Source organism: Mercenaria mercenaria, chromosome 1, assembly GCF_021730395.1.
Source record: "Mercenaria mercenaria strain notata chromosome 1, MADL_Memer_1, whole genome shotgun sequence".
Lineage (NCBI taxonomy): Eukaryota > Metazoa > Mollusca > Bivalvia > Venerida > Veneridae > Mercenaria > Mercenaria mercenaria.
In genome coordinates this window covers 3,124,896-3,142,309 of record NC_069361.1, presented here as the reverse complement: position 1 = coordinate 3,142,309, position 17,414 = coordinate 3,124,896, and the positions used below count along the sequence as shown (strand labels likewise).

At 36.1% G+C, this 17,414-nt stretch overlaps 2 protein-coding genes across 12 annotated transcripts in view; both read left to right on the top strand.

Annotated features, from left to right (window-relative positions):
- Nucleotides 1–2,280, top strand: part of LOC123545161 (CDAN1-interacting nuclease 1-like) — a 50,819-nt gene extending 48,539 nt beyond the window's left edge. For all 11 annotated transcript variants that reach the window (XM_045331473.2, XM_045331475.2, XM_045331474.2 and 8 more), the window contains exon 11: nucleotides 780–2,280. In XM_045331473.2, the coding sequence (XP_045187408.1) occupies nucleotides 780–909 (130 nt within the window). In that variant the 3' untranslated portion in view covers nucleotides 910–2,280. The remainder of the gene's footprint in view (nucleotides 1–779) is intronic.
- An 11,626-nt stretch (nucleotides 2,281–13,906) lies between these two features.
- LOC123524752 (uncharacterized) lies at nucleotides 13,907–16,646 on the top strand. Its single transcript, XM_053538113.1, has one exon. The coding sequence runs from the start codon at nucleotides 14,214–14,216 to the stop codon at nucleotides 16,041–16,043; it is 1,830 nt and encodes a 609-aa protein (XP_053394088.1). The 5' UTR covers nucleotides 13,907–14,213; the 3' UTR covers nucleotides 16,044–16,646.
- The last annotated feature ends 768 nt before the right edge of the window (nucleotides 16,647–17,414 follow it).

Here is a 17,414-nt window from a genome sequence, read left to right as displayed (position 1 = left end):
TGATGCTTTATTTAGCGAATTAAAATGTATGAAATTTGACGAGAGACTTCAATACAAAAAGGCAATACTGATGTTCAAATCCATCAATGCTGACTCCTTTCCTGAGTATATGAAAGATAAATTTCAAAATATTAATCAAAGGCATCATCATAACTTGAGATCTGTAAATAACTCTGAAATAATCATTCCAAAACCGAAGAAAGAACTCTTTCATAAATCATTGGTGTACTCAGGTCCCAAATTATGGAATGATATTCCACTTAATATACGAAAGTCTGAAACACTTAAGGAATTCCAAGCTTCATACGTTAAGTGGAAATTCTCTTCTCATATGTGAATAATGCAATTATAATCTACGTGTTCATTTCCAACAAAAATATATTTTGCTTTGAGTTAAACTTGATATTAATTATTTGAGTATGACAATCTTTAAATTATGTTAACAATGCCACATTTCTTATCCAGTTTGTACAAAATTTTTATTTATGTACCATTCTTATTTGTTTTGTATTGTAACTTTGTGTAATGCACTGTTGTTTATATGTATATATGTTGAGGCCCACATGGAAGATTGGGAAACCAAATGTGTAGCCTCATTAAATAAAGTCTTTACTTACTTACTTACTTACTTACTAACCTTCTGTCTGACTTGGGAAAATGTCTTGATGAATGATAAATAATACTATGAAGGAATATAGATGTGTACAGTTTGTCACGTTTTTATGGCTGCTACGCTTTCATATTCATTGAATTCCTCATTGACATGAACTGTATTTCAGGTTTGGACCAGGCATGGTTATATACTGGTTTGGTTTTATTGATGAGTTAGATATAAACCAAGATAAAGGAATTATTCTCAGAGACCATTTTCCAGAGCAAATAGTCAAAATGGATCCAAGTGTAAAATAATACCAGGAATGTTTTGCTGGCTACATGTATGGAATTAACTGGATTTGCTGCAGATGTAACAAAGACGGATTTTCAACAGTCAGTGACAAGTCTTTGTTTTCCTAATACAGAACTGGTCTTAGAGGAAGCCTAGAGTTTGCTCAGTACAACACGGGAAACAGTGGGTTACTGACATGTTGTGTGCAATAGATTTAACTTATACAGAAAACATTTTTACATGAGTGACTGTCTGACAGAGTTTATAGTGCTTAAAGTGAAACAGAAACAGTGTGTTCAGAAAACAAAATAGTGGATTACTTATTTAAAATAGTGTGTTGAGAAAACAGAAACTGTGGATTTACACTGTCACCCCTAATCCAGCATTAAAACAGTGTTTAGAAAACAAAAATAGTGGATTACTTATGTAAAACAATGTGTTCATAAAACAAAAACAGTGGATTACTCATGTAAAACAGTGTATTCGAAAAACAGAATCTGGATTACTCTTGTAAAACAGTGTGTTCAGAAAACAGAAATAGTGGATATCTGATGTAAAACAGTGTGTTCAGAAAACAGAAAGTGTGGGTTCAGAAAACAGAAACTGTGAATGATTGATGTAAAACAGTGTGTTCAGAAAACAGAAACATTCCTAAAAAACAAGAGTTGCCCAGAGTTCATTGTTTAAACTGGTGCAAAGTGGAAAGAACAAACCAAGAATGTTTACTGTAATTTGTAGTGAAAATATATTTCTTTTAGTTCTGTCATCTAAGCAGTTCGAACAATTTTGAAAACAAGACGTTTACACAAAAAAAAAGATATTTTCAACAAATTGTAATATTACCGGTTAATTAGGATGTGTTTCTCAAACATGTTGTTCTAATATTGTAAAAGCTGAAACGGTCTATTAAAACAAGGCTAGTCAATTGCTTTTTCCATTTACCTGTTGGCATATACCTTTTAAAGGTATACTAGACTCAAATTTCATATTTGAAAATATGAATAATTTCTGTAGTGTATATAAAGATAAAATGAGGAATTTTTTGTGTATCAACAGTACCATGTATTAGCTTTAAAAAGTATGCAATACATGTACAGCTAAACAAAGTTTAAATGTGTACTATCACTAAACAAGCTGGAAGTTTTTTTTAACAAACAATTGTTATTGCATGACATTTATTTATTCAGTGTAGCTCTACATCCAAAATCATTTCAGATACCAAGCAAAGTTTAATATGGATTTTCTACATTTGAAGTAAATATCTAAAGGTAAAAATGTTTAATTGAAAGGTTATCTGGTTATTGCCAAATATTTCAAGGTCAGTCTCAGGCATGTTTTAAGTTGTATCTAGTGCGTTATGAAGTAACTTCCAATAAATTGGCTAAGAAAACTGGCATGTTCTTCTTTATTTTAAGACTGTAGAATTAAAAAGACAATAAACACCTTTAACGATACTACATAGTTTAATTTACCTAATGTCAACATTGGAACCAACAATCAGACAGTAAGACAATCCTTAGTATTAGTAAGTGGCGTATATGGCCGTGTGAAATGATATGCTGGATAATGTTTCGTAAATTGTAAAACCCCAGGCTATATCAAAATTGTAAAAAACGACGTCGAGCAAGCAAGCATATGTATTATTTCTTCTCTTCAAGATTCAAGGTTTTAATGGAAACATTTAAATCATCGTGACACTAGGAATTACGCTAGATTGTTTCTATTTACGGGCAAAACCTAGTTCACAACCATACGAACCGTGTCATAAAACCAAATTACGTTACAGACACATTTAACCATACCGCGGACGCATAAAATTATAGTCAACGGGTAATAACAAAACTTCACCACGATATCACCTGTACATTATATAATATTAGTTTCACAGACAACAGACAGATCGATCGCAGATCGATCAGAACCGTCCACAGGGTGCAAGTGGACGATTCCTCATGATCATGGATTTATTAAACAGTCAATCGCTGATTGACAAGAACCGGGGACACGGTTCCTCATGATCATGGAACTTAAACTCATTATACAGTCAAGATAACCACATACACAGTCAATCGCTGATCGACTAGAACCAACATTAACAATTTATACAGTCAACGTATACACCGATGACTAGAATCGACCGTGGCGAGCAATTGATAACTTACATTTACCATAACCTATTTATACTGATGCCGTATACAGTAAACCGACATACCGACACGATAACGAGTACGTCAACTTCGTAACACGATTGAAAATACTTGTAATGATATATAAGCAAGTGAATAACGGCATTGGGCTACCCAAGATCTGTGTCCTGAAAGGAGCACCTTAAGTGAAGTCACGAGCCGCAACTCACTTAAACTTTGTGTATATAAAAATTATGAGCTATCCGTAAATCACAATACATATGCTTGCCCGCTCATACGACCGGCTGAATTTTTCCGCCACAATAAATTTACTAAAATTTATTTCCCCAAAAATTCAGGGAAGCAGATCGCCGACAGTTAAAATGTTTGACGTTAAAAACAATGTGAAAATAGACCATAACTTAACAAGTACCTAACGAGAGAGATTCTTCGTAATTGAGTCTTTTAAGGCGTCTAAATAGAATTCTAGCCCCACATCAGACAAGTGCACCCCATCCCGTCTATAAAAACCCTGCGTTTTATGATCAATGTCAATTACTAACAAGTCAGATCGCGGATGACGTGACACACGCTTATAGCCCCAACGATTTATTCGTCTGCGCTTTGCTTCAATTCGGATATTTTCTGCATCCGAACCTCCCCAAGTGAGTCTCTGCAAAATGTCAATCCAAATCAAAGTGCTGTTTGGCAATGCCTCGCTTATGTAATTAATTTCTTTTTTAATAATGTTAAACATTTGTGCTACAGATAGTGTTCGAAGGTCATTGCCGCCTAAATGAATGAAAACTAATTCTGGCTGCTTACACAGTAAAACGTTGGTTTGTATAGACAGCCTGAAATCACTCCATGACATTCTCCTGATGCCCCACCAACCAATGACCTTTTCACCCGGGGCTCGTAAATTTGTCTTGCCGGTCTCCTTTGCCCTAATTCCTGCCCAGTGTGGAATGGAGTCACCCAGTATCCAGATATCTGTATAAAGGTAATAAAAACTATTTTCACCTTTACGTTTACTATTTGAACTACCTTATATATTTTTTGTATGAATCTGAAGACCAGCGCCCTAATTGCTTAATGACAGATACAGGCACTCCCTCGATTGCTAGATCTGTTGCCCGGCCTATACGAAAACTGTGGGATTTATAAATATCTATGTTCAAGCCTGCTCTTACAATACATTTTTTCAAGAGAGCTGTAAATTGATATCTTGTTACAGTTTTACCGTCAGCGTGACAAAACAAGACACCGCCTACTTTGGGCCTTATAGATAGAAACTTATTCAAAGTTTTAACAGGGCATAAGTTTGAATCACGTTCTTCTGGAATCCTGATAAGTGTGGGTATACCAGATTGCTTAGTTTTGTATTTATCAAGTTTAAGAGTTATGGAATGATTATCTCTTGACACTGTTACGTCATCAGCCTTAGCATTATAATTGAAACCAATAGGCGAACAAGCTACCAATTCACTAATTCGAAAAAGACCGAAATAAGCTAATACCGAAACCGCCGTAAATAATATTATTTCATAATGAGATTTGCACACCTTTGGCAGTTCTTGAATGACTTTAGGGAGAATAGCTTTTGTTATTGGTGCCCTATTATCTTTAGACTTTCTTAATCGGGAGCATCCCTCTAAAAGTTTGATGATAATGAAGTTGTCCATAAAATCTAACCAGCCATTGATCTTGTGAAAATAAGCAAGACCCGCTACATACGTTTTGATTGACCTTGACGATAATCCTTTATCATAGCAATAGGCGACAAACAATAAAATTTGTTGTGGATTTGTAGGCCAATTTTCTGATAATTTATAAGTACTCCTGAACTTGCTGAAGGCATTTAAAGCTGTACTGTAAGTTTTTAATGTGTTTTCAGCTAAGCTATTTTTTATTAGATTATTTGCTGTGACTCGAAGATGTTCCAAAGGTACGTTGGTACTTGAACTGGATACCTGTCGGCGTCGGGGGCTAGTTCTCTGAACCTTGTTTTCTGAAAACGGGACAAAGCGTCACCAATAGTATTATTCACGCCGGGAACATGACTTGCTCTGAGCAAAATGTTTAAGTTTAACAACTTCAAAGTTAACGCCCGAACCAAACACATGACTTTCCCCGATTAAGATGTTAAAGTATTCAAAATGCACCCTACCGCTTCATTATCACAATTAAAAACGAAATGCACTTTTCAGGTCCATTTTAAAAAGTTTACAGTGTCTACCCAAATTTTGAATCATTTCCACAGCTTCATCAAAATTCGTATATGTAACTGAGAAAAATTCTCTGTCAATATAGGAATTTACCAACTCGCCGTCGGGAAAGGATAAATGATGAATTAATCTGTACTCGCTGGGATTTTTCTTTGGTACTAAACCAACTGGTGAAACAATGAGATTTTTAAAAGGTTTAACTCTGAACGGACCGGTCATTCTTCCGGCCAAAATTTCTTTGCTAAGTTTTTCTTGAACTATCTTTGGATTTGTTAAAACTGATCTCAAATTTTTACATTCACGTGTCAACCGTGGACCTGAGTAATGCATGTCAAAACCGAACTAAAACCGTTTGCTAAAACTGAAGCATCCTTATGATTGTAATTTGCTAAATTTCTGTATAGAGCATCTTTATTTATTGGTGTTTTTGCTAAAGTCAGCACATCACAATTGTTCGGGATGGAACCTAAATCGATTGTGGCGCTACTGATTTTTGGAAGGTGTACCCCTGAAGAATCCACGGCCTCTAGATCTTTGTGAATTTTGAAAGAACCTTCTCCGAAATGACTGCGCATTGTTTGTTTGAAATGTAGGCATATCAAATGTACGATTATTTTTGTTGGGACATTGTGTTGCTGGATGATGAGCACCACATTCCGAGCAATTATGTGGATATTTACACATTCTCCATTGGCAAACGCCTTGATTAAATTGATTACAAGAGCGTAGCGTGTATGTTCCAGAAAATGGGGCGACACGCCGCGTTTGGACCGCCACAGATCGTTATTAATACGTGACCATGATGATGGGCGTAACGCTTGCCTAAGCCTAAATTGTTCATCATACTCCCTCCAACCCGTGCCACTTTGTCGCGCAGCACATTCTCTTATAAACCACATGTAATGAAACATCTCGTATACTTTGTCCGCATGAGAAGAAAGGTAAATAGAGGCAAAAATTATGAATGCATCTGTCCATTTTTCAATATTTGGAACTTTTTCTTTACATTGATTTGTGCGTGCCTCAATTTTGCCATCGAGCGACACGCTCAGCAGTCCGGTATTATTGTATTCCGACAATTCTACGGCGCCCTTTAGTAACAGTGCGATATTTACATACTCATTCCTAGCTATTTGCCGTTTTATTGTTGCTGGCACGTGCGCCGCAATATCATCATCAGCTAAAGGTACCATTTCAGGGGCATTAGAAATATTTACTGCATTGCCAAAATCAAAAGGATTAGAAAGATTTAGACTGTGTTGCGGGTCATCCTGCATATTTTTATCAATTTCGTCCGACGGTTGTACGACCTCGTTAGACTCTGAGGCTGGGTTCGATTCAGTGCATGACACTTGTCGGGTCGTTTTAGATTTGCCACCACACCCTTTATCAGACAGATTAGAAGGAATATAACCTGAAACTCTCATTATTTCTTCAAAATCAATCAAACTAGAATTTGGTGTATCTGTACATAAATTACGTACCTGGGTCGGGTTGAAGCAACCTCGAACCATCATCTGCAGCTTGGTTGTCGCTCCTCGCCTTTCGCTTTACGCCTCTACCTCTGCCTGGCATTTTTAGTCGTTAACAAGAACGATGTTTCAAGATTTATAAATTTTTAGTATGATAACTCTCGATCAGCTGATCAGAACGGAAAAGGATGGAGAAAACCGAAGACCGGTATATATTAGCCTATACCGGAAGTCAGCGAAATAGAAACAAAACAATAATCTGATCCCCTCGGCTTTTATGGTGACAATCAACAAAACGTTTCTGCCGCAAAAATAAATATTATTATTTTTTAATCAAAAATAATAAGTCTTATCATCATAGTTGTCTTTCTCAGCAATTATGGTTGTTTCTGCAGACAAACCAGGTTTATAGTTCCTGGTTTTCACATACCTTGTAATGCACTTGGTTTTTTGATACCACTGGGCCTTCATGGCATAGTAGTTCAGGTTCTGGACTTCTAATCAGATGCCCTGCTCCACCTTATGTGAGTTGAAGAATTTTCTTATGTGAGAAAGCCATCTAGCTTGCTTGCTGAAGGTTTGTAGTTTTACACAAGTGCACAACAATACCTGAAATAATACCAAGACAGACACCTGGAGGTCTCCCATTATCATCAAAAACCTGAAAGTCGCCTTTTGATCTATAGTTGTGTGTTATGTTAAACTAGCATAAAAACAAAAATCTTCAATTGAATTGTAATGTATTTACAAGTGACATGGATATTCAATAGATTATTTTACTGCACAGCATTTCAGTTAGAATAAATTGGTGTATGTGTATGTGTGTAATGGTGCTATAACTTTATTAAAATTATTCACTTTTTAAGCTGTCATTTTTACTGAAATGCACACAATTTGTGTTGCATACCTATTAACACAGTGTATAGACTCTCTGTACGCCCAAACGGAAGTCGCCAATAACTAGGCGTTCACTTTCGTTTTTCAAATTTTTGGAAGCTGTCGGTAGTGAGTATTTTTATGTTTTTCTGTGGCTATTTGAAATAAATATTCTTGTTGTATATATTTTTCAATGTATGATAAATGTCTCTACAACAAACTGCCGTTTAACAGACATTAACACATGAAAATAAAACGTATTTTCATTCAAAACCTAGAAGGTCGAAGCAAAAGACGATGTATTCAGGCTAAAATGCCCATTATTTAGGAACTGCGAGTGAAATACGTGTCAGAACCGCTTCTGAATGTTAAATTATAAATTCATGCAAACGAGTTTATACCTACAAATATGAATTTACAATCCTGAATAGTTTAAATATTGTTAAATTCAACATGCATATGAATTATACACTGAACGCCTAGTCGCAAATCTTTACAGAAAAACTGTCCCACTATTCGCCAAAACACTGTACCCTATTCAATAACGAAATGACGAAGTGTTTGGGCTTGTATGCTCTATACACTGTACTTACTGAATTTATAAATATAAGTTTTGTATTGTATTTTACTTGTGACAGTGAAACAGTATTTACTAGTCTGTTTCACCAACGATGCCCTTGTCTTGGACAGGAAATAGAATCTGTATACGAGTTTCCGTTAACATACGAGAAAAATATGTATTTATTCCGCTCAGCTTGACAGGACACTGTTTCTGCTTTTTTCTTTGTATTTTAGCTCGATTATTCGGGGAATAGCGGTGCTTTTCTACTAGCCCCGGCTTTGGTTAAAGTTAAGTTTTTTTGGCAGCCTTTTTTTTGTCACATCTTTTTTTAACTTTTGCTTATACCTTACTGTAACTTCACATAAAGATTGTGCAAACAAAGCCTTTTCAGCTCGACTATTCGAAGAATAGTCAGCTATTCTACTCACCCTGGCGTCGGCGTCGGCGTCACACCTTGGTTAAGTTTTTGCATGCAAGTACATACAGCTATCATTTCAAGGCATATAGCTTTGAAACTTATTTTTTTCTTTTTCTAGATCAATTACCAACCTCACTGGGTCAAGTCCCATAACTCTGGCGTGTATTTTGGGCAAATTATGCCCCCTTTAGGACTTAGAAAATTCTGGTTAAAATTTTACATGCAAGTTACTATCTCCAAAACTAATACAGTTATTGAATTGAAATTTCACAAGTGCCTTTGGGGTTATAAAACTAGTTGATAGCAGCAAGTCCCATAACATGTTGGTCAAATTATATCCGCTCTATATAGGAGCCAGGTCATTTTCCGCTTGTTCTGTAGCGATTACTGAAATAATTTTTAATGCAAACGAAAAAGAATTGGATACTGGCTTCGATCTGCTTGATTTTGACTGGTATCAGCGGTTATTTGGAGCCGGATATTAAAATAAACAGAAATTACAAATAGCCGCGCCGACGGCAGCTGTTTCTTCTGTGAATTATGATAAAGTCCACGTCATAAAGTCCGAACAAGTCTCTGAGATGCCGGAAATGGATCAAGCACTGAGTTGGGCCACTTAACGATTATATGAATGATGCGTTAGTGTAAAGAATCTAGTCATTATTACAAAAAAATAATTTCAAACACAATGCAGGTTAGAGTTTATTAGTACGCATTTACTGCGACTGAGCCGTGCTAGAATAATCAATTTGATAATTACTTACTAATAAACACTAACCTTTACGAAAAGTGGATTCGAAACTGCAGTAATAACATATAAACTGGTCAGTGACTGTTACGAAAACGAAAGAAATTATAACTATTACTTTTTAACTGTCAGTTGTCATAAAACAAAGTCAAATTATGGAAATATATGAATGAAAAGAAGTTTTGAATATGCGTTCAGTTTTTCGACTAAGCGTTCAGTCCGGATTTTAGAAATAGCGATTAGTGGGCCAGTAATGTATCGACTAGTGGGACAGTGTAATCGGCATACATGTCTCAGAAAAACACATTTTCCTGAAAACGCATTCGTTACCATAGAGCCATGCTAGTATTTATTGATGCGTAAGATATTTATCTACGAAGTAGCAAAGGTTTCAATTCTTTGCAAAAGCTCAATATACATGTATTTCAAAGAATTGATAGTTTTATTACAAAATCGAACAAATACCCACACGTGATTTGACTTGAAATGAAGTATATTGAGAGTTTTAATAGGCGTGTTTGGTATCTACGTAAACAGTAGCTCTTAAACAATATGTAGATAAAACATACACTTACTTTATGCGATATTAACGAAATAAACAACGAAAATCCAAGCCATCCGCGACAGCAAAAATTTGTGTTTTGATTTCTGAACGCCTAGTTTTTGGCGACTTCCGGTCGGGCGTACAGAGAGTCTATACACTGTGATTAAGGTTGCAGAAAGTAGAGGTTAACTGTCTGATCTTCTCCATGACAACAATGACAGTTCAGAAACTGATAAAAAATAATTTTGTCAATAATGAATAATAAGCAGCCTATTTATCACCCCATGAGTGGTGGGGGCATATAGATTAGCTCTTGTCCGTGCATCTGTCCGTCCATCCATCCTTCCGTCCATGCGTCCGTCCGAAGTTCATGATACGCCTAGCTCAAAAAGTGTTTAATGTAAATTAATGAAACCTTGCATGAGTCTTTATCATGATATGAACTTGCCCACCTTCTATTTTTCGTCTGGCTCCGCCCCCTAATTTTAGAGTTATGGCCCCTGAAATAGTCAGAAATGCACATTTTCACCTTGTGACACGCTTAGCTCAAACAGTATTTGATATAGATTCATGAAATCTTGCATGAGTCTTAATCATGATATGAACTTGCGCACCTCTTATTTTTTATCTGGGTTTGCCCCCTATTTCTAGAGTTATGGCCCCTGAAATAGTCAAAAATACACGTTTTCACCTTGTGACACACCTAGCTCAAAAAGTATTTGATATAAATTGATGAAACCTTGCATGAGTCTTTATCATGATATGAACTTGTGCACCTATTTTTCGTCTGGCTCCGCCCCCTTTTTTTAGAGTTATGGCCCCTGAAATAGTCAAAATGCACATTTTCACCTTGTGACACGCCTAGCTCAAAAAAGTCTTTTATATAGATTCATGAAACCTTGCTTGAGTCTTAATCATGATATGAACTTGCGCACCTCCTATTTTTCATCTGGGTCAGCCCCCTATTTCTAGAGTTATGGCCCCTGATATAGTCAAAATGCACATTTTCTCCTTGTGACACGCCTAGCTCAAAAAGTATTTGATATAAATTGATGAAACCTTGCATGAGTCTTTATCATGATATGAACTTGCGCACCTTCTATTTTTCATCTGGGTCCGCCCCCTATTTTTAGAGTTATGGCCCCTGAAATAGTAAAAAAATGTACATTTTCACCTAATTATGTGCCTCACTCAAAAAGTACTTTTATGTAAATTCATGAAACCTTGCTTGAATCTTTATCATAATGTGACCTTGCACACTTTGCATTCTTCTTGAGAATTTTAGTGTTTATTACAGAGTTATGGCCCTTGAAATGGCCAAAATAGTGGATTTTTAGCTCGATTATTCATAGAATAGCAGAGCTATTGGGCTCGCCCATGCGTCCGCGTCCCGATTTGGTTAAGTTTTTGTATGTAAGCTGGTATCTCAGCAACCACTTGTGGGAATGGATTGAAACTTCACACACTTATTCACTGTGATTAACCTGGGGTTTCGTGTCTGGATTCATTCAGTCATGTAGGAGTTATGGCCCCTGACTTAGTTAAAAATTTGTCATTTTAATGTTGTGTAGCGCGTAGCTCCAAAAGTATTTGACCTAGAGTCACCAAAGTTTACAGGAATGTTGGTCAGCATGTGCAGTTGTGCACCTTGGGGTTTCACGTCCAGATTCATTCAGTATTGTAGGAGTTATTGCCCCTGACCTAGGAAAAAATTTGTGTCCTTTGTCATGTAGTGGGGGCATCTGTGTCCCATGGACACATTTCTAGTTTACAAAATTATGTCCCTTTTTCGACTTAGAATTTTTTGGTTAAGGTTTTGTATGTAAGCTGGTATCTTAGTACTCACTGATTGGAATGGATTGAAACTTCACACACTTGTTCACTGTCATAATCTGACATGCACAAAGCAGGTCCCATAACTTTATTTTGCTTTTTTACAAAATTATGCCCCTTTTTCAACATAGAAATTTTTGGTTAAGTTTTTGTATGTAAGCTGGTATCTCAGTACTCACTAATTGGAATGGATTGAAACTTCACACACTTGTTCACTGTCATAATCTGACATGCGCAAAGCAGGTCCCATAACTTTATTTTGCTTTTTTACAAAATTATGCCCCTTTTTCAACTTAGGAGTTTTGGGTTAAATTCTTATATGTAAGCTGGTATCTCAGTACCCACTAATAGGAATGGATTGAAACTTCACACACTTGTCCACTGTCATGAGCTGATAAGCACTATGCAGCTTCCATAACCATATTTTACTTTTTTACTAAATTATGCCCCTTTTTCGACTTTCGTATTCATTCAGTCGACAAGGCTGTTGAATAGTCGAGCGTTGCTGTCCTCTGACAGCTCTTGTTTGTTTGTGATGCTCATAGCTCATAAAATATTATGGTATAGAATAATGAATCCATTTCATAAATTTTTTTTTGAGGCTATACCCCATTAAGACTGCAAACATTTGAATGATTTCCCCTTATTTGTGACAAATGTACCAGTGGGGGCACACCCTGTGTCCAACAGACACATTCTAGTTAAAGCTTATAAAGGGAATGGTCCTGTTTTCTTACAGTCAGTCTTACATTTATCATTTAAAGTTTTGTTAGTTCTAAGCTTTTGAAAACACTGTTTAAACAAACTATTTTATGATCACTGGAACTAAGAAACTTTAGTTTTATGCCCTTAAATTAGAGACAAACAAACTGTTGTTTTGAACAATTCCTATATACTGATCAAGATAAAGGCAGATTTTCTGCCTGTTAACTGGTATTTCACGCTGTCTTCATGCTGACAAGTGTCGAAATCCATACCTTTGGGGATATGTCTTTAATCTCGGTGCTCACAGCTCACAGTACATACAAAGTGATTCGTCCGCTCACACCGGGCGTTTTATTTTCCTACAAAATCCGTAAGATGAGTACTGTGAAAGTGACTAGTGGTATAAAAATTATCCTTTGAAGCTATAAAAAATACTTGTGCAGAACCTAGAAAACGGTGGCAACGCTTTTAAAATAATGACGAAAATTTACAATACAGTTCATAATGCCCCTCACTTTATCATCTCTCATATATATATTCTTTGTAAACTAGGTTGAAATGAACATGTTGATTTTTTTATCCAACTTTGGGCAAATAGCTTTGAATTGCGCCTCAGAAAGTCATATGACGAGATGACGTCGCGTATACACGAATGGAACATTTGTCCGTATTCTCCCCACATCACACGAAAGAATCAACCGTGTAAGGGTCGAACCAGCAGTGAAGACAAGCCGAAGGGATTCTCAGAGGCTGTCATATATTTAAGCACAATCGCTATCTGCAACAGGTGCTGACTTCATGGCATACCTTCACCGCTAAATGGTTTGATCTGTAATTAAGGTTAAATTATTTTACTGATATATGCATAGACAACCAACATATATAATAATACATTACCAAACATTTGTGAATGGCTGGACTACGGAGTTAACTACAACATCAGTAAATGGTTCTCTCGAGATTACGGCACATTCACGTATATACAAAATGGAAAGACTGTTCTAGTGATAAGAAGAGAAGAAAAGGGCAAAACTGATGTAAAATACAATAAAAAAAATAGACCTAGCAGAGTTGCTCAGTTGATGAGTCTCCCGCCACCCGCAGTCAGCGCATCGCATCGAATCTCCCGTCCTAAACTTTCCAGCATAAATATTCCGAGAAATGTGTAAAATGAATCTCTATACCAGTGCTAAGACTATCATTGGTCAGTTTAGACTTGAACACGTCAATAAAAGGCATCAATGTCAAATTTGTCTTTTAAACTTCATTATAATTTTAACGAGCTGCTAGTTGTTCATCCTGGTAAGCGCAGCCCCTGCACCAGCGCTTCTGTTGTTGTGATAACACATACGTGCCTGATTAAGTAGTGAGGTACAACATACGATATAAAACAATAAACAATTAACTTGAAAGAGCTTTTATACTTTATCTAATTAAAGCGAGTTTTACTTACCGACTGTCTCGATGCATTCTAGCGAAAATAACGTTTAACCACAGTTTGTTTAAAAAAGATAAAGGATCGACATACGATGACATTTGTCAAAATTCTGGTTTTTGCAGGGAGTTGATTAATATTTCCATATGTATTCAAGATTTATACTGCCATTTACGAAATGTAAACTTTTCAAATTACATTTAAAGGCTATTTTGTGACTAAAAAAAAACAACGTTACATCATTTAACGTTACAACACATAACGACAAACAAACGCACTCTGTGTGCGGAGACAAACGTAAATGAACACGTAAACCTTATCAATCAAGGTATTTTATATCGACTGACTCATTAAGACAAAATAGAAACACTTCAGTGAAAATGAATATTGTGACAGTCCTGCTTGGATTTACTATAGTGTCATCGGCGTCTGCCGAGGTGACGGAAATTTTTATACAAGCAGAGGACATGTTAGGGAACGTGTCCAGAGTTAATCCCAGACGACATGCATCTGGGCAAAAATCTGTTCACTTATTCACTGGAGATAGTTTAGAGACTGAACTGTGCTTTAAATCTGACACGAAATTCACAATGAATGAAGTAAGGTATTCAAACGATGGTCCTTCGGATCGGATACGCATCACTTTAGACAAGCTCGTAGTGGACGAATTCGAGACAGTTATGGTCACAGACGGTGGAAGGGGTTGGGACATTCTTCAAACTTACCAGAGTGGTGCTTCCACGGTTGTAGAAGGCCGTCATTTTTTGAGTGTGACAGTCTTTGAATCTGATAAGTACGGTGTGGAAATCGATTTCATTAAATTTAGTGTTAACTATTCTCAGACGCTGGACTCTTTAAGATGTAAATCAGTTTGTTTTAAAGACATTACATTCCCGTACTACAAACCTGTAGTGTCTCCATTGGGTAGTGCGAGGGCTGTTCAACGAAGTGTCCAAACAAAATGTGCCGAAGAGGACAATATAAATATACCGGTTTTTCATGACAACGGCAAAGGGTTAAATTTTGTTATAACAGCAAGTTTACCTAAATATCGTTCATTTAATAACAGTCGAGGTCCTGACTGGACTGACTGCCAAATGTATGATGCCTTTTGGAAGTATAAAGACATTAATCTTAATCACGGACATATTAGTCAAACAGGAACATCTAGACTGCACATTACCCAAGTTACACCAGGATTTTTTGGAACAAGACATATTGGGATCATTGAAGTCGATTTTGAACTTGAAGGGCCTAGTACAGGATTGACAGATTCTGAAATTGGAGCAATTATTCATCTACAAAATATCAAATATGATGGCATTCTGGCATTCCAGTTTCAATACTATAATAGATACAATGTCTGGTCTAACAAACAAGAAAAAATTATCAAAAACGCGGAAAGAAATGTCATGTTTAGAACACCCGATTTTGCCTTTAGAGAGGGGAAAGGAAACAAAATAAGGATAGAGGTCTACGCAGATTCGAATTCTTTTAATAACATACTAATTGGAGACGTTCGTATGTATAAGAGGACGCTAAAACCGGATAAGAGCACACTCCTTTACACGGATGGTGTGACAATTATAGAAGGAGTTGATAAAGATATGTGGTGGCGGATCAATGAAACTATGAGTGTTACAATCAAAGGTGGAAAGCAAACATTCAATGACGTTGACTATATCAGAATTTACCGAAGAGTTCCATGGACGGACGTTGACTTTTCTCAAATTTTTGTTCTCTATCAAGACGCTAACGTGCGTCTTCTTCCTACAACTCCACATGGATTTGACTATATACCGTTCGGATCATCCGTTATAATTGGCCAAACCAACCCACTGTCGGACAGACCTTTCGCACCAATTTCTCACGTTGACATCGACCCAAATTTGTTACAAGTTACTATTTTCTTTATGGACAGTAATGTTGTAACTCTGAAGATACAGACAACGATGTTAGATACACAGTTACATGTTACAGTTAATCACTTTGTGAAAGATGTAAATATATACCCATTTTTCACATTGCGTTCGATGTATGTTGCAGACGACAATAACGATGTTGATCACATTAGCGCTGATGACGGAATACCGATGAAAATTAATGAACAATGGAACGAACTTCGAGGAAACTTCTTTGCATTTTACAGACAATGTATATCGAAACACAACACACAAAGTCCAGACATCAGCATCAGGATGATATCGTGATACCAAGAATAGAAATGTCATTATTGGATTTGCTTAGAAGCATCATCTTGTGAATCAAGTGTTAGTAAAATTTAACCTTTAGCCTGCTCAATTTCAAAATAAACTTGTCCATCATTCAATTTTGGCAATACCATTTATTATTCTAAGTGGTGTTCACTGAAATTTTTCTGATTAAATAGTGAACAGTGCAGACCATGATCAGACTGAACGGACGTGCAGGTTGATCTTGGTCTGCACTGGTCGCAAATGCAGTTCTCATTTGCCGCCAGCTTGCTAAAATGTAATGCTCTCTAACACTTGAACCATTAGCAGTAGTATTGAACACGTGAAATGCACGATTGACAACACCTAATTGCTTCATTTGGAAGAAAATATAAAACGTTAAATAAGAAGAGATGGTGTTATTATAAATAAGAACTTGTGTCTGTATAAACACAATTTCTTTTATATGCGCGCCTAAACAGTTTAACGGGCAAAATTGCAATTGGTCGTTCTATTAAACATACCTGGTAAAGAAGATAATATATAGTACTTGAAAATCAAAGATGTTACTTTAATAAATCGATGTTCATGAAAAAATTACAAAAATAAAATTTTACGAAATATGGCATCTCTCCAGTATGTATAGTTTCATGTGCTTATTACGTTCAATACACAATGCTTGCATATGTTATATGCTTTTCTACAGAATGGGTCACAGTTGAATAATTACTTTGCATATTGTTTTAGACATTGTGTAATGTGTCTTCAAGCTGAATGTTAAGTAGGACGGGACATGCTCTTCTTATACATTTATTTCCTTAATTAATTGATAACATAATTTCCATATAGATCTATGTTATAAAATATGTTCAGATATTTCTTCGAAATATTGCACGTCATACACTTTATACGGGTAGGCCTATAAAGCACACTGGGACTTCTTGCAAAGTCATGAATCGCGCTCGCGATTCTTGGATGCTTTGCAAGTAGTCCCAAATATGGTTTATACCCGTATAAACGCATAAAATAGTATTCAATTTTTAATATAGCTTGCTTCAAAACTATGTAGTTTGCTTTCCACGAGTATCAGAAAATCAAAATAAATTTCAGGATACTCATCTTTTCAACATCTAAATATAACGTGCCAAACAGACCCACCGATGTTCAACTGTAATTAATTCGCCTTCCGATGATAATGCAGTTCTTGGATTTTATTGGGGGCCGTCCTTGATACTATTACACCAATGTTGTTTATATTTTTCTTTCAAAACAAAATGTATAGTGAATGAAAATATATTAAGATTATAATCAATTGTTTGAATCACAATGTTTGTCCAGATAATATTTGTTTCAAGTGTATATATATAATATGTGTCTTTAGTAAAGACT

Excerpts from the sequence above, each read along its gene's own strand:
- LOC123524752 (XM_053538113.1), top strand. The coding sequence starts at position 14,214 with ATGAATATTGTGACAGTCCTGCTTGGATTTACTATAGTGTCATCGGCG.